General features: G+C 46.3%; 1 protein-coding gene across 8 annotated transcripts in view; it reads left to right on the top strand.

Annotated features, from left to right (window-relative positions):
* The window catches only part of dgkza (diacylglycerol kinase, zeta a), a 553,752-nt gene that overhangs the window by 161,168 nt on the left and 373,666 nt on the right, over positions 1-18,918 (top strand). For 6 of the 8 annotated variants that reach the window (XM_087996762.1, XM_087996758.1, XM_087996759.1 and 3 more), the window contains exons 2-3: positions 6,369-7,415; positions 10,470-10,578. In XM_087996762.1, the coding sequence (XP_087852888.1) occupies positions 6,448-7,415; positions 10,470-10,578 (1,077 nt within the window). In that variant the 5' untranslated portion in view covers positions 6,369-6,447. The remainder of the gene's footprint in view (positions 1-6,368; positions 7,416-10,469; positions 10,579-18,918) is intronic. The other 2 variants (XM_087996765.1, XM_087996764.1) reach the window with 1 other exon arrangement.

Genomic DNA, 18,918 nt, shown 5'->3' with positions numbered 1-18,918 from the left:
CCAGGATTAACTGTGAAATTTATTCTGCCTCTTGAAACCTCTAAATGTCAGCATGGAGTTTACTCTTACTGTTCGCAGAAGCCATGCTTCCAGTGAAGCACTCTGATCGACTGGCAGAAAAGTTGCTGAAATAACCGAACCAGGCTTCTGAAGAGTGAGCAGCTGAGTCACCGAAGCCAAGATTGAGCCACTTTGCTGTGGAATCAACTTTCCTCAGCCACTGTGGTAATGTGGAGGTCCACTTAGCCTCAGCGCTCCAAAGTGGGCAAGTGTGGGCTTCACTGCTTGTTGCTGTCTAATGAGCCCTGCTGGGAAGGGACATCCAACAAGGTAGAGTCGCTATACTCCTACCAGGCCATAGGACTCCTCTCCTCATTACAGAGAGACAATGAGTGGTAGTTTAACCTGAGGGTCACCAGGCGAGGGAAGAGACTGAGAAGGAGCGTCCTTCATGGCAACCTTAGTTTGTGCAGGAATTGAATGCACTCTGTTGGTTTTGCTGAGCATCCAGTATATACAACTTCATGATGAATAACATGTTGGCAGTCAAAGTAGTAGTTGCATGGCCAAGTGAATCTGTCACGTTAGGTGTGCTAGTTTGTGAAGAATTATCATTGTTTGTATGTATGTATGTATGCAACTATTCAAGGAGCAGTGCTGCAAAGCATTTCACATGTATGAGTGCTTTAAAAAATAAAACTCAGTACTTTTATACCCAGTAAGACAAAGGAACCACATGTCAGGAACAACACCTGGTTAGGCACTGAAGCATTGAGCAATGGTGCACAGCATGGGATGTATTGACTGCAGGACAGCTTGTCCATGTGTTGTCAGAGTGCAGCAAACAAACCAGTGTTCAGTGATTAATAACACACTTTGCATTGCTGCTATAGAGACATAGAGATGTACAGCACAGAAACAGACTCTTCAGTCCAACTTGTCCATGCCGACCAGATATCCTAACTTAATTTAGCCCCGCAGCCCTGTATATCCTTTCCGTTCAAGCACCTATCCAAATGCCTTTTAACTGCTGTAATTGTACCAGCCTCCACCACTTCCTCTGGCAGTTCATTCCATGCATGCACCACCCTCTGAGTGAAAGGTTACCCCTTAGGTCCCTTTTTACTTCTTTCCCCTCTCAACTTAAACATATGCTGTCCAGTTTTGGACTCCCCTACCCTTAGTGTCAGTTTTTATGTTCCCTGCAAGCTTGCTTTTGTACTGTGTTTTCCCCTTCTTCATCAATCCCTTGATCCTTCTTTGCTGAATTCTAAACTGCTCCCAATCCTCAGACCTATTATTTTTCTTGGCCAATCTGTATGCCTTTTCCTTGGTTTGGATACTATCTCAGATTTCCTTTGTAAGCCATGGATTGGTCCTCTCACCCATTTTGCTTTCATGCCAGACAGGAAAAAAACAGTTGTTGCATTTCCCCCATGTGTTTCTTGAATGCTTGCCATTACCTATACATTGTCATTCCTTTGAGTAACTCTCCCCAATCTATCAAGGTCAACTCATGCCTCATATCTTCACAGTTTCCTTTATTAAGACTCAGCACCCTAGTCTCTGAATCAACTAAATTGCTCATCGTGTTCAGGGATGTGTAGACTAGGTGTATTAGGCAGGGGAAATGTAGAGTAATAGGCTAGGGTAGTGGGTCTGGGTGGGATATTCTTTGGAGGGTCGGTGTGGACTTGTTGGGCCAAATGGCCTTTTTCCACACTTTAGGGATTCTATGATTCTATGAACTACCTCACTCTCCATCTTGATTTTTAAAAAAATGCTATCATGTTATGTTCACCCATCCCAAAGGGGTCTTGCACAGCTAGATAGGCAATGAAGATATGAGGCATGAGTTGACCTTGATAGATTGGGGAGAGTTACTCAAAGGAATGACAATGTATAGGTAACGGCAAGCATTCAAGAAACACATGGGGGAAATGCAACAACTGTTTTTTTCCTGTCTGGCATGAAAGCAAAATGGGTGAGAGGACCAATCCATGGCTTACACAGTACCCAGTCTAAGATTGCCTCCTCTCTCATTGGTTCCTCTACATATTGGTAAAGAAAACCATCCCATATGCATTCCAGGAATTCCTCCTCCCCGGCGTTGTGACTAATCTGATCTGCCCAATCTATGTGCAGACTAAAATCACCCATGAACACGTATATTCCTTTATCACATGAATCTCTAATTTCCTGTTTAATATTATTCTCAACATCACCACTGCAGTTTGGGGGTCTATGTATGACACCCACTAATGTTTTTTGACCTCTAATATTTCTCAACTCTACCCATATAGACTCCACGTTGTCAGAGCTAATATCCTTTCGCACTATTGTGTTAATTTCCTCTTAAACGGCAATGCCACTTCACCACCTTTTCCTTTTTGCCTGTCCTTCCTAAGTACTGAATACCCTGGGACATTAGTTCCCATTCTGGTCACCCTGCAGTCATGTCTCCATAATCCCAATTATATTGTACCTGTTTACATTTATCTGCACGATTAGTTCATCCACTTTATTGCAAATGCTCTGCGCATTAAGGCACAAAGCCTTTAAGCTTGTCTTTTTAATATTGTTTGTCTTGCTCCCAATTTCTTTCTCAATAGCCCTGTTTGAATTTTGACCTTGGTTTCTCTGCCTAGCACTTATAAATTCCCCTTTCTATCTTTTGTTTTTGTCCTATCTCCCTCCTTCTCTGACTCTTTACATAGGCTCCCATCGCTCGGCATATTAGTTTATTAAACCCTCCCCAACCGTTGTAGCAAACACTTCCCCCTATGACATCAGTCCTAGTCCTGCCAAATGTAACCCATCCAATTTGTAGAGATTCCACCATCCCCAGAACCAGTCCCAATGGCCCAGGAATTCAAATGGATAGTTCTCCCTATGTTCCGTGTGATCTAACCTTGCTAAACAAGTCTACCATGTGGAACCTTGTCAAATGTCTTACTGAAGTTCATAAAGACAACGTCCACCACTCTGCTTTCATCAACCCTCTTTGTCACTTCTCCAAAAAGCTCAATCAAGTTAGTGTGACACAAACTCCCAAACACAAAGCCATGCTGACTATCTGTACTCAGTCCTTGCCTCTCCAAATACATGTAAATCCTGTCTCTCAGTATTCCCTCCAACAACTTGCCCGTCACTGATGTCAGGCTCACTGGTCTGTAGTTCTCTCGCTTTTCTTTACCATCTTTCTTAAAAGATGGCACCACGTTAGCCAACCTTCAGTCTTTCTGCATTTCATCCATGGCTATTGATGATACTAATATCTCAGCAAGCGGCCCTGTGATCACTTCCCTAGCTCCCCACAAAATTCTAGGGTGTAACAGATAGATCCATTGATATTTCAGTTGGTGAACCGCCTGCACTACAGAGGCTCCTATGAGAATGATTCAGCCTGTTTGAATCAGTACCACTGGTAAAATACTGTGCTAAGACATCAGCATGGTAAAAAGAAACACACAGCTGTACAAGTGTCAGAAATTTCGTAACTGAGGTTAAAGCCTGACATTCTGGCTTCAGTGTGCAGTCTTAACACATTTCAGTTTGTGTTAAGACAGAACCTCCCAAAGAATGACTTCGCTTTGGTGCCTTTTCAACTTGACAATCTAGGAGTGGTTTGGTGGTTAGCACTGCTGCCTCACAGCACCAGGGACCCGGTTTGATTCCAGCCTCGGGTGACTGTGTGGAGTTTGCACATTCTCCCTGTGTCTGCGTGGGTTTCCTCCGGGTGCTCCGGTTTCCTCCCACAGTCCAAAGATGTGCAGGTCAGGTGAATTGGCCATGCTAAATTGTCCATAGTGTTAGGTGCATTAGTGAGAGGGAAATGAGTCTGGGTGGCTTACTCTTCAGATGGTCGATGTGGACTTGTTGGGCCGAAGGGCCTGTTTCCACACTGTCGGGAATCTAATCTAAATTATAAATCTGTGAACGTTATTGATGGGAGAAGGGTGTTCACACAAGCCTTCTCTGCCATTCAATCAACATGAAGCTGGAGTTGAGACAGAGCTTTTATTTTTACTTTGTCTCCTTATTCCCAGATTGTTATTGGGTGAGGGCATCAAATGACTTCAGTCTTGAATGTCCTAATTAGTCCAGTGTCTGTAGCCTTCCAGGAAAGAAATCTTCATATTTCTTTGTATCTTTGTGGGGGGAAAAAAAAAACTTCTTCCTTTGGATCCCTCTAACTCTAACTTTAAGACTGTATTTCCTTCCTCTGGAAACTCTTCAGAAAAACGAAAAGCTAAAGTACCTCTCTTTGCACGTTTTCCCTTTGCTTTCTGCTGGGGCCTGTATCCAGTTACTAATGTGCTTCATTCCAAGACCAAAGAGCTAGTCACATCTTCTGTTACTAACCATTCCAAAGAGGCATTGCCCTCTGAATTGTTTCATCCCTGCCTCCTGAGACATGAGTTGTTTTGGTTGCTATTAGTATCAGAAAGAAAAAAATCTTGTCATGTGAACGAGACACATTTATTGCCTGTTCCGAGGTACCCCAGGAAGGTATTGGACCTAGTCTTCTGACTCCTGGTATCTTGCTGGAAGTCAGAGAAAGAAGGAAAACACTGAGTACCTGAATATATTTGTTAGAGCTTGATCCATCCAATCTAAAGACAACTGGGCCCTGTAATTGTCTAAGATGTTGCCCATCTGGGATTGACCATGGCAATCATTCCTTTAGTTAATGTACATCAAATAAAATATTGTAATGAGTCTTATGCTGTACAGCCTTCAAGTCAAAGTTTTACTATGGAAATTAAAGTGTAAATTCCTTCAAGATTTTAAAAGCATAAATTGTTGAAAAGAAAGGACTTTAACCTCATACCTTCCAATGGCTGATATCCGTTTGCTCTGATCATCTCTAACTGGTTCTTTTATCTTAAATGAGTGTTCCTTAGTCCATTACCTTCATGTCTGTGGAATCAGGACAGATATTTAATGGAGGCAAAAGTGAGGACTGCAGAAGCTGGAGATCAGAGTCGAGAGTGTGGTGCTAGCAAAGCGCAGCTGGTCAGAGAGCATCCGAGGAGCAGGAGAATTGATGTTTTGGGCAAAAGCTCATCATCAGGAATGAGGCCTCATTTAATGGAGGCAACCTGGAGTCTTACCGTCCAGTGAGCTGCAGAGAGGCTTGTGTCACTTTCTTTCAGGAAGACTCTCTCAATTGAGATCTGATCATTCTCTTAACTAGAGTATGGTGGTCTTTGCCCAGGACCCCAAGGGTGGAAATCCAGCCCCCAACATCATCCCCCTTCAATGACAGAGCACCCCCACTAAAGTCTGGCACCCAGTCAGAGACAGAAGCTGTCCGTTGCTCAGTGGGTAGAGTGGCACTGCAGCTACCTGAGACCCAGGATCACTGCGACCTTCAAGCCCAGAGCTGAGTGATGATAGGATGGGGAGGTGTGGTGGAAGGCAGTGTCTCTCAACCTGGTCCCTTTCCTGATACCGGTCCCTCAATCGGATGAAGGATCCACTCTTGCAGCCTGCAAGTGACCATGACAGCATTTGCTTTTCATGTTCGACATGTGGCAAGAGCTCTTCCTGCCTCTGGAAGAACATTGATTGTGAAGTGAGGCCTCACAATGGGCATCTGTTGACTGATGAAGGTCTTCACCCAGACCCATATCTGTCACGCTGCTGCCTGATTAAATACCTCCCGAAACCCCATGAACCGAAATGGAGAGCATTACATTCTGCCTATCGTCTCTTCATTTACTTTACCGAAGCCTTCACCATTTTAACCATGTTGATTAGGTGCCTTGCCTTAACTTTCTCTGCTCTAGCTCTTCATAATGTGCAACCAGACTGACATGAGATAACATTCAATAAGCAGCTTAATCTCTTGAAATCTGGTATACTATGCAGTGGGGATTTAGAGGAAGCACTGAAAATGCACATCAACTAAACTAATTGAGTTGAGTGTTCTGACATTGTGGTAAGGATAGCATTCAGTGCCCAGAAATGATCAAGAGTTAAAGCCATACTGATGGCCCATTCAGAGCAGAATCTGACTGACGTTCTTCAGTGATAACTGGAATTGTTTAGAGCTGACTTATTGCAGGAAATGGGAAAGCGTATTTGATTGTAAAAGCCAAGCAGTGTTGTTTAATCCTCACTGCTGTGAGCCTCTTGGTGCCTAACACTCACAATTCCACCTTGGCAATGCAAAACTTGCCCATCCTTTCTCAGCATTAGTCTGGTCCTAGTGCAGCACACCACACCACACCACACTGGGTGGAGAGCACTGGCCGGTGTGCAGGAGGGGGCTGTCCCATCTGCTTGTTCTCCAGTGAGCATTTGCGCAGTGAGCTCGATCCAACGTTATTCTTATTCCTCCTTCTCTACCTTTTTAACAGCCCTCACTCCACAGGAGAATCCCTTGCCGACCTGCACCTCTTTTCAGACCTGGCCCCTCTCTGGTAACGGTCACAGAGGATGGAAACGTTTTTCAAGAGGCATTTCAAGACGGCGCCCGGGGTCAGGTTGCCTGGTCGGTGCCGACGGGCAGGTAGGTGTGCAGGAGGCACCGTGCCCGGCAGTAAAGTCAGGCGCCGTTCGAATGTAGGAATGCCCTCGGCGTTGTTGGTGCAGAGGCGCCGGTCCAGTGTGCAGCTGCCCCTTCGTGCATCCAGACTGGGAGGAGGGATGTCTAGGAGCAGTGGCCCACGTCGCAGGTCCAGTACTACCGCCCTTCACCTCAACCCAAGGTTCGCAGTCCAGCAGAAGCGAGGGGGCAAGCTACGGACTATCGACAGCCACCTGGTTGGGCCCTCCATGTTGTTGGCTAGCCTCATTCAGATAAGCAAGGAAGAGGAGGGCAAGACTGGCACTGCCAAACCGACTCACGGAGCAAGGATGGGCACTACCCCTGATGATTCCGATGGCGATTGCTCCTCTTCCGGGGGCTCGGCCATCTCAGAGTCTTCGTCTGCGGGCAGGAGTTGGAGTGACCAGGAAGTGGATGGGTGTGGTCCCCCAGGAATGCCAGAGACACTCCAGCGGTCGGCCTGGCACTATCAGCCCATCTACACAAAGCCTTTCCTGAGGGCCCCTCGCTGCCTGAGGAGGAACTCCTCCCACCTGGCCCCAGCTGAGTCGGCCTGCGTGGGGAAGATGGCCTACAGGTTACATGGGAACTACCAAAGGAGGAGCCAGCGGCGGCGGTCCAGCACCATCCCACTTCCTGGCACACGGCGGACCTCGGTGACAGCTTGCATCCCTCCCGGTGAGCCAGAACTGTACCAGCTGGTGTCGATGGGGAGCGGGCAGCCTTCTGTGAGCAGCAGGCGGGCGTCCCGTGCTCTGCCACCCCGATGGAGGCATGGTGTTCGCAGAAATTCCCTCCGCTTGATCCACAGGAGCCCGGCGGCCAAACATTCCCCGGCGTGGAGCAACTTCCTCTCGTATGTATTCCTGCTTTGGAGGTGGGGAGGGTGTGTCCCAGATGTGGCGAGTTGGGGAGATGTGGGCGCTTGGCGTAGATTGTATTCTTGTTTTCTCTCTCTCTATCCCTCTCATCCTCCTCCTCCTCTCTTCTCCTCCACCCCCCCCCCCCCCCCCTAGTCATTTGCCCAAATATACCTCTGTTCTCACCCTGATGGTACAGCCTGTAGTACTGTGGGCAAACAGCTAGCTTACCTACATTGAGTCAAGGCCAGCCTCCTGCTTCCCCTAAGTGATGGCATAGAAATTCAGGGTTCTTTGAGCTTGACCTTCCTCCAGGTCAGGACTGGGGGCAAGGCAATTCACCTCATTGTGCCTGTGTTGGAAGTGTTACCAATTAATTTCCTCTGTTCCCATGTCTCCCACAAGCTGTTCGGTTTGTTCCTTTAAATGTAGTAGCCAGGATACCGAAAAAAGAATGCAGGCATTTCTTGTTTTCATTTCACTAGCAGGTGAGATCAGGATCATATTGTCATGTGAATCCAATAGCTGCTCGTAGTTCCCTCACAACTGTGATTGTCCTGCCCTGGTCAGTGTAGAGCATTCACTTTATTTCAACGATGGTGTTGAATTAGTTTGCATTTTGGGCTGGTGCATACGAGTCAATTTTCCTCTTTATTCCTAATGGCAAGTTATTCACAGAGCGTTGTATGCAGTTAGAAAGACGTTTGCTGCAGATTTAATGCTGTCTCCCAAGTCAATAAATAGAAGTGAGGAGATGATGAATCTCCTGAATCCACTTTCCTCTTTCCTGTTCTGAAGGGTGGCGGTTTTGCAGGAAGACCAAGAGAAGTGAGTGAGCAAACGGCGGAATTAGAAGGTCAAATCCCACGATAAGGTATTCACAAATAAAGTAGGACATGTTTAACTCAAAAAGTGTGGGGGAAAAAAATGATGAGTTTGGGTTGTTTTTGCAATTAAGCATGTCATTTAGTTCAGGACATGGGTAATGACGACAGAAAAAGTCTCACAGGCTGACATTGTGGAGCAACTTCACACTGAATGATCTGTAAGTAGCAACAAGCTTCCCTTTCACAGTGCTGCTGGGTGTCTGCAATATTCTCCCTCTATTGGAAGTCTGAGGTCCTCTAGCTTCACAACATTGTTGTCTAACTGGTGGAATTGTTCTATCATATATTGGGCCAGAGAGGGTTAAGGAGAGTTGATACCTGGCAAATTTACCCAAACTCCCCTCAAGCAGACGTCAATGTGAGGAGGTGATGAGCTTTATTTTAACCGTGGATTGGTCTTGGTCTCCACCAATCCCCACCAACACCCCACAGACTGATTAAATGCTGGGAACTGGGTCTTGTTTTATAACAAGAGGACTTTCCTCTGCTGCTTTTTGCACAAATTAATACTCTCTGGGATATTTCCTAGAGCAGTAAGTCCTGGTTTGTAGCATATTTCCCTTCTTACACACCTTCTTCTGCATTTTTGAATTCACCACTTCTCATCAAGTACCCTTCTCAGAACTTAACCCTTCGGGAGAAGATTTCTTGTCGCACAAGTAATGTGATGTCTGTGGGAGAGAGGTCGATGACTGTATTTAGTAACAGCAATTCAGCCCGAGTCACTAAAGGTCTTGATGTGATTCAAAAGCGGGCTGAGCGGGAAGCTCCTTTCATCACTGTCAGGAAGGAAGCAATCCGCAGCTCCCTAAGGCTGATATCTGTTGGCTTTGGGGATTTGCAGTGCAAGCTTCTTTGGGATACAGTGAGATTTCTGACACCACCATTTTCTAATGATCTTTAAACTTTCTTATGCAGCAGACGATCTTCAAGTTGAAAACACTGGCATTTGCTTTCTCTTTTACAGTATATGCACTTTCAACAGATGAGAAACGCTGCATTCCTGTGTTAAGAAATTTCCTCACCTTTATCATGTTCGGTATTCTAATGTAAATGTTGTACTCAGGCGCATTCCCATTGAATGGTAGTGAGACTCGAACCAAAAGGCTGCTTCTGCTCCGATATCTCATGGTAGCCTTATGCACATCAAATGTTTGCATAATCCCATTCTAATGCTAAACAATAGGTACACATCCCATGTCCTTGCCCACTGACAATATGCACAGAATATTGTGTGTTGTTTTATCATGGCAAGATACAAATTGCTTTGTTCCTCTTCAGTTGTGCTCACAAGGTGTATTATCTGAAAATAATGCCTCTTTGCATGTAGGCTACCATTCTGGCAGGGATATTGATTGTTTTCCTGTCGAATTTTGGCCTGAGCACCAGCATCTATTTTGCCGTTGACGCTGGGAGTTGCCCAGTGTTCATTCTAGCTACTGAGAGGCCCGTTGTCTGTGCAGCAATGTTGTTGGTGAGGTGTCAGCATCAGAAGGGTGCATGTCATACTCAAAGAAGCATCCGCCCGGGGTAAATAGTGCACCTGTTTGGGATAAAGGTGCTTGTTTTGCGTGATCACCCAAATGTCTAATTCGCAATGTCAATCCACTACTGTTCTTCAACTTTTGAAATGGATTTGTGCAATTGAAATATTTTTTAAAAAAAAAGCAACTACAATGAGGAAAGACAAACGTGGAGGAGTATTGAGCTCTGCCAAAATTTGACCCATTGCCAAATACTGGAGAGGTTTTTGGGAAGTCGCTGTATTGCTGATAAAGCCAAAAATGGGAACTAGTTTTAACCTAATGGGTCGGTTTAACAGCCTATTTGATTAGAATGTCCTTTGAAATCGATCTTAGGAGGGGTATAAGGCCATAGTTTCGCTATGAGTAGGTTAGTTTGTCCTACTTGTCACCCAGTGAATGAAATTCAAATGACTTCAGTGTCAGACTTGGACACAATAATAGTGTTATACTGAACAGTATCTGACACGAGGTGTGTAAGAATCAACTACCGAGTTACAACATGCTGCGCATGTAGCAATAAGAATTGCGGAAAGGAGTAACTGTTTTGCTGCTTTTGAGAAAAACAGTGTGCACTATTTCAGGTAATAGATGAAAAATGGAGACCAGGACAAAAATACCATTCTCTGATTTATTTCAGAAAAGCCATTGCTAAATCTGGGCTTCAACATCTGGTTGCTCAACCAAACGCAAACGTTGCACTTCGACAGGATTCGGATCGTGAAGTACGCAGCACGGTGGATTGGACGGTGAGTGTAAAAAAAAAACCCAAAGGCTTTCCATTCGCGCTCTCTCTAAACAATCCCACTGTACCAAACCCTCTCCCATTATAAACAATCCCATTGGAACCAAACCCCCAGCCATTGTAAACAATCGCACTGTACCGAACCTCCTCCCATTGTAAACACTCCCATTATAGCGAACCCCCTCCCATTGTAAACACTCCCATTGTACCAAACCACCTTCCATTGTAAACACTCCCATTGTACTGAACCCTCTCCCATTGTAAACATTCCCACTGTACCCACTCTCTCCCATTGTAAACAATCCAACTGTACCAAACCCCCTCCCATTATAAACAGTCCCACTATACCGAACCCCCTGCCATTGTAAACAATCCCACTGTACCGAACCCTCTCCCATTGTAAACAATCCCACTGTACCGAACCCTCTCCCATTGTAAACAATCCCACTGTACCGATCCCCTGCCATTGTAAACAATCCCACTGTACCGAACCCTCTCCCATTGTAAACAATCCCACTGTACCAAACCCTTTCCGATTGTAAACAATCCCACTGTGCCGAACCCCCTCCAATGTAAACAATCCCACTGTACCAAACCCTCTCCCATTATAAACAGTCCCACTGTACCGAACCCCCTCCCATTGTAAACAATGCCACAATACTGAATCCCCTCCCATTGTAAACAATCCCACTGTACCGAAATCTCTCCAATTTTAAACAATCCCACTGTACCAAACAGTCTCCCATTGTAAACAATCCCACTGTACCAAACCACCTCCCATTGTAAACAATCCCACTGTACCAAACCCTCTCCCATTCTAAACAATCCCATTGTACCGAACCCTTTCCCATTATAAACAATCCCACTGTACCAAACCCTCTCCCATTATAAACACTCCCACTGTACCAAACCCCCTCCCATTGTAAACACTCCCATTGTACTGAACCCCCTGCCATTGTAAACACTCCCACTGTACCCAATCTCTCCCATTGTAAACACTCCCATTGTACCCACCCTCTCCCACTGTAAACACTCCCACTGAACTCACCCTCTCCCATTGTAAACAATCCCACTGTACCAAACCCCCTGCAATTGTAAACACTCCCACTGTACCAAACCTCCTCCCATTGTAAACAATCCCACTGTACCGAACCCCCTGCAATTGTAAACACTCCCACTGTACCAAACCTCCTCCCATTGTAAACAATCCCACTGTACCGAACCCTCTCCCATTGTAAACAATCCCACTGTACCAAACCCTTTCCCATTGTAAACTCTCCCATTGTAAACAATCCCACTGTACCGAACCCTTTCCCATTATAAACAATCCCACTGTACCAAACCCCCTCCCATTGTAAACAATCCCACTGTACCAAACCCTCTCCCATTGTAAACAATCCCACAATACTGAATCCCCTCCCATTGTAAACAATCCCACTGTACCGAACCCTCTCCCATTTTAAACAATCCAACTGTACCAAACACTCTCCCATTATAAACAATCCCACTGTACCAAACCCTTTCCCATTGCAAACAATCCCACTGTACCAAACCCCCTCCCATTGGAAACAATCCCACTGTACCAAACCCTCTCCCATTCTAAACAATCCCATTGTACCGAACCCTTGCCCATTATAAACAATCCCACTGTAACCAAACACCCTCCCTTTGTAAACACTCCCATTGTACTGAACCCTCTCCCATTGTAAACACTCCCATTGTACTGAACCCTCTCCCACTGTAAACACTCCCACTGAACTCACCCTCTCCCATTGTAAACAATCCCACTGTACCAAACCCTCTCCTATTGTAAACAATCCCACTGTAACCAAACCCCCTGCAATTGTAAACACTCCCACTGTACCAAACCTCCTCCCATTGTAAACAATCCCACTGTACCGAACCCTCTCCCATTGTAAACAATCCCACTGTACCGAACCCTCTCCCATTGTAAACAATCCCACTGTACCGAACCCACTGCCATTATAAACAATCCCACTGTACCGAACCCCCTACCACTGTAAACAATCCCACTGTACCGAACCCCCTCCCATTATAACCACTCCCACTGTATCAAACCCCCTCCCATTGTAAACAATCCCACTGTACCGAACCCCCTCCCATTATAACCACTCCCACTGTATCAAACCCCCTCCCATTGTAAACAATCCCACTGTACCAAACCCTCTCCCATTGTAAACAGTCCCACTGTACCGAACCCTCTCCCATTGTAAACAATCCCACTGTACCAAACCCCCTGCCTTAGTAAACAGTCCCACTGCACGAACCCCCTCCCATTGTAAACAATCCCACTGTACAAAACCCCCTCCCATTATAAACAATCCCACTGTACCGAATCCTCTCCCATTGTAAACAATCCCACTGTACCGAACCCCCTCCCATTGTAAACTATCCCACTGTACCAAACCCTCTCCCATTGTAAACGATCCCACTGTACCGAACACTTTCCCATTATAATTACTCCCACTGTACCAAACCCCCTCCCATTCTAAACAATCCCACTGTACCGAACCCTCTCCCATTGTAAACAATCCCACTGCACCGAACTCCCTGCCATTGTAAACAATCCCACTGTACCGAACACCCTGACATTGTAAACAATCCCACTGTACCAAACCCCCTCACATTATAAACAATCCCACTGTACCGAACCCCCTCCCATTGTAAACACTTCCACTGTACCAAACCCTCTCCCATTGTAAACAATCCCACTGTATCAAACCCCCTCCCATTATAAACAATTCCACTGTACCAAACCCTCTCCCATTGTAAACAATCCCATTGTACCGAACCCTCTCCCATTGTAAACAGTCACTGTACCAAACCCCCTCCCATTATAAGCAATCCCACTGTACCGAACCCTCTCCCATTGTAAACAATCCCACTGTACCGAACCCTCTCCCATTGTAAACAATCCCACTGTACCAATCCTGCTCCCATTGTAAACACTCCCACTGTAACCAAACCCCCTGCAATTGTAAACACTCCCACTGTACCAAACCTCCTCCCATTGTGAACACTCCCACTGTACCCACTCTCTCCCATTGTAAACACTCCCATTGTACTGAACCCTCTCCCATTGTGAACACTCCCACTGTACCCACTCTCTCCCATTGTAAACACTCCCATTGTACTGAACCCTCTCCCATTGTGAACACTCCCACTATACCAAACCTCCTCCCATTGTAAACAATCCCATTGTACCAAACCCCCTCCCATTGTAAACATTCCCATTATAGCGAACCCCCTCCCATTGTAAACACTCCCATTGTACCGAACCCCCTCCCATTGTAAACACACCCATTGTACCGAACCCCCTCCCATTGTAAACACTCCCATTCTACTGAACCCTCTCCCATTGTAAACACTCCCACTGTACCCACCCTCTCCCATTGTAAACACTCGCACTGAACCAAACCCCCTGCCATTGTAAACAATCCCACTGTGCCTAACCGCCTGCCATTGTAAACAATCCCACTGGGCCGAACCCTCTCCCATTGTAAACAATCCCACTATACCAAACCCCCTGCCATTCTAAACAATTCCACTGTGCCGACCCACCTGCCATTGTAAACAATCCAACTGTACCGAACCCCCTCCCATTATAAACAGTCCCACTGTACCGAACCCCCTAAGATTGTAAACAATCCCACTGTACCGAACACCCTCCCATTATACACACTCCCACTGTACTGAACCCTCTCCCATTGTAAACAATCCCACTGTACCGAACCGTTTCCCATTGTAAACAATCCCACTGTACCAAACCCTCTCCCATTGTAAACAATCCCACTGTACCGAACCCCCTCCCATTGTAAACAATCCCACTGTACCGAACCCTTTCCCATTATAAACAATCCCACTGTACCGAATCCTTTCCCATTGGAAACAATCCCACTGTACCAAACCCTCTCCCACTGTAAACAATCCCACTGTACCGAACCCTTTCCCATTATAAACAATCCCACTCTACCGAACCCTCTCCCATTGTAAACAATCCCACAATACTGAATCCCCTCCCATTTTAAACAATCCCAATGTACCAAACCCTCTCCCATTGTAAACAATCCGACTGCACCAAATCCTCTCCCATTGTAAACAATCCCACTGTACCGAACCCTCTCCCATTATAAACAATTCCACTGTACCGAACCCTCTCCCATTGTAAACAATCCCACAATACCGAACCCCCAACATATTGTAAACACTCCCATTATAGCGAACCCCCTCCCATTCTAAACACTCCCACTGTACCAAACCTCCTCCCATTGTAAACAATCCCACTGTGCCAAACCCCCTGCCATTGTAAACAATCCCACTGTGCCAAACCCCCTGCCATTGTCAACAATCCCACTGTACCGAACCCTCTCCCACTGTACCAAACCCCCTGCCATTGTAAACAATCCCACTGTACCAAACCCTCTCCCATTGTAAACAATCCCACTGTACCGAACCCCCTCCCATTGTAACCACTCCCACTGTACCCTCTCTCTCCCATTGTAAGCACTTACATTGAACCCACCCTCTCCCATTGTAAACACTCCCACTGAACTCACCCTCTCCCATTGTAAACAATCCCACTTTGCCGAACCCCCTCCAATGTAAACAATCCCACTGTACCGAACCCTCTCCCATTGTAAACAGTCCCACTGTACCGAACCCTCTCCCATTGTAAACAATCCCACTGTACCAAACCCCCTGCCTTAGTAAACAGTCCCACTGCACGAACCCCCTCCCATTGTAAACAATCCCACTGTACAAAACCCCCTCCCATTGTAAACAATCCCACTGTGCCTAACCGCCTGCCATTGTAAACAATCCCACTGGGCCGAACCCTCTCCCATTGTAAACAATCCAACTGTACCGAACCCCCTGCCATTGTAAACAATCCCACTGTGCCGACCCACCTGCCATTGTAAACAATCCAACTGTACCGAACCCCCTCCCATTATAAACAATCCCACTGTACCGAACCCCCTAAGATTGTAAACAATCCCACTGTACCGAACACCCTCCCATTATACACACTCCCACTGTACTGAACCCTCTCCCATTGTAAACAATCCCACTGTACCGAACCCTCTCCCATTGTAAACAATCCCACTGTACCGAACCCTCTCCCATGATAAACAATCCCACTGTACCAAACCCTCTCCCATTGTAAACAATCCCACTGTACCGAACCCTCTCCCATTGTAATCAATCCCACTGTACCGAACCCTCTCCCATTGTAAACAATCCCACTGTACCAAACCCTCTCCCATTGTAAACAATCCCACTGTACTGAACCCTCTCCCATTGTAAACAATCCCACTGTACCGAACCGTTTCCCATTGTAAACAATCCCACTGTACCAAACCCCCTCCCATTGTAAACAATCCCACTGTACCGAACCCTTTCCCATTATAAAAAATCCCAATGTACCGAATCCTTTCCCATTGGAAACAATCCCACTGTACCAAACCCTCTCCCACTGTAAACAATCCCACTGTACCGAACCCTTTCCCATTATAAACAATCCCACTCTACCGAACCCTCTCCCATTGTAAACAATCCCACAATACTGAATCCCCTCCCATTTTAAACAATCCCAATGTACCAAACCCTCTCCCATTGTAAACAATCCGACTGCACCAAATCCTCTCCCATTGTAAACAATCCCACTGTACCGAACCCTCTCCCATTATAAACAATTCCACTGTACCGAACCCTCTCCCATTGTAAACAATCCCACAATACCGAACCCCCACCATATTGTAAACACTCCCATTATAGCGAACCCCCTCCCATTCTAAACACTCCCACTGTACCAAACCTCCTCCCATTGTAAACAATCCCACTGTGCCAAACCCCCTGCCATTGTAAACAATCCCACTGTGCCAAACCCCCTGCCATTGTCAACAATCCCACTGTACCGAACCCTCTCCCACTGTACCAAACCCCCTGCCATTGTAAACAATCCCACTGTACCAAACCCTCTCCCATTGTAAACTATCCCACTGTACCGAACCCCCTCCCATTGTAAACAATCCCACTGTACCAAACCCTCTCCCATTGTAAACAATCCCACTGTACCAAATCCTCTCCCATTGTAAACAGTCCCACTGTACCGAACCCCCAGCCATTGTAAACACTCCCATTGCACCGAACCCTCTCCCATGGTAAACAATCCCATTTTACCAAACACTCCCATTATAGTGAACCCCCTCCCATTGTAAACACTCCCATTGTACCGAACCCTCTCCCATTGTAAACACTCCCATTGTACTGAACCCTCTCCCATTGTAACCACTCCCACTGTACCCTCTCTCTCCCATTGTAAGCACTTACATTGAACCCACCCTCTCCCATTGTAAACACTCCCACTGAACTCACCCTCTCCCATTGTAAACAATCCCACTGTGCCGAACCCCCTCCAATGTAAACAATCCCACTGTACCAAATCCTCTCCCATTGTAAACAGTCCCACTGTACCGAACCCTCTCCCATTGTAAACAATCCCACTGTACCAAACCCCCTGCCTTAGTAAACAGTCCCACTGCACGAACCCCCTCCCATTGTAAACAATCCCACTGTACAAAACCCCCTCCAATTATAAACAGTCCCACTGCACGAACCCCCTCCCATTGTAAACAATCCCACTGTACCAAACCCTCTCCGATTGTAAACAATCCCACTGTACCGAACCCTCTCCCATTGTAAACAATCCCACTGTACCAAACCCTTTCCCATTGTAAACTCTCCCATTGTAAACAATCCCACTGTACCGAACCCTTTCCCATTATAAACAATCCCACTGTACCAAACCCCCTCCCATTGTAAACAATCCCACTGTACCAAACCCTCTCCCATTGTAAACAATCCCACAATACTGAATCCCCTCCCATTGTAAACAATCCCACTGTACCGAACCCTCTCCCATTTTAAACAATCCAACTGTACCAAACACTCTCCCATTATAAACAATCCCACTGTACCAAACCCTTTCCCATTGCAAACAATCCCACTGTACCAAACCCCCTCCCATTGGAAACAATCCCACTGTACCAAACCCTCTCCCATTCTAAACAATCCCATTGTACCGAACCCTTGCCCATTATAAACAATCCCACTGTAACCAAACACCCTCCCTTTGTAAACACTCCCATTGTACTGAACCCTCTCCCATTGTAAACACTCCCATTGTACTGAACCCTCTCCCACTGTAAACACTCCCACTGAACTCACCCTCTCCCATTGTAAACAATCCCACTGTACCAAACCCTCTCCTATTGTAAACAATCCCACTGTAACCAAACCCCCTGCAATTGTAAACACTCCCACTGTACCAAACCTCCTCCCATTGTAAACAATCCCACTGTACCGAACCCTCTCCCATTGTAAACAATCCCACTGTACCGAACCCTCTCCCATTGTAAACAATCCCACTGTACCGAACCCACTGCCATTATAAACAATCCCACTGTACCGAACCCCCTACCACTGTAAACAATCCCACTGTACCGAACCCCCTCCCATTATAACCACTCCCACTGTATCAAACCCCCTCCCATTGTAAACAATCCCACTGTACCGAACCCCCTCCCATTATAACCACTCCCACTGTATCAAACCCCCTCCCATTGTAAACAATCCCACTGTACCAAACCCTCTCCCATTGTAAACAGTCCCACTGTACCGAACCCTCTCCCATTGTAAACAATCCCACTGTACCAAACCCCCTGCCTTAGTAAACAGTCCCACTGCACGAACCCCCTCCCATTGTAAACAATCCCACTGTACAAAACCCCCTCCCATTATAAACAATCCCACTGTACCGAATCCTCTCCCATTGTAAACAATCCCACTGTACCGAACCCCCTCCCATTGTAAACTATCCCACTGTACCAAACCCTCTCCCATTGTAAACGATCCCACTGTACCGAACACTTGCCCATTATAATTACTCCCACTGTACCAAACCCCCTCCCATTCTAAACAATCCCACTGTACCGAACCCTCTCCCATTGTAAACAATCCCACTGCACCGAACTCCCTGCCATTGTAAACAATCCCACTGTACCGAACACCCTGACATTGTAAACAATCCCACTGTACCAAACCCCCTCACATTATAAACAATCCCACTGTACCGAACCCCCTCCCATTGTAAACACTTCCACTGTACCAAACCCTCTCCCATTGTAAACAATCCCACTGTATCAAACCCCCTCCCATTATAAACAATTCCACTGTACCAAACCCTCTCCCATTGTAAACAATCCCATTGTACCGAACCCTCTCCCATTGTAAACAGTCACTGTACCAAACCCCCTCCCATTAT

The sequence above is a fragment of the Chiloscyllium plagiosum genome, unplaced genomic scaffold, assembly GCF_037043375.1.
Source record: "Chiloscyllium plagiosum isolate Xiang-an unplaced genomic scaffold, Cpla_swu_hap1 HiC_scaffold_18, whole genome shotgun sequence".
NCBI classification, from domain to species: Eukaryota; Metazoa; Chordata; class Chondrichthyes; order Orectolobiformes; family Hemiscylliidae; genus Chiloscyllium; species Chiloscyllium plagiosum.
This window is presented reverse-complemented; position numbering and strand designations above follow the sequence as displayed.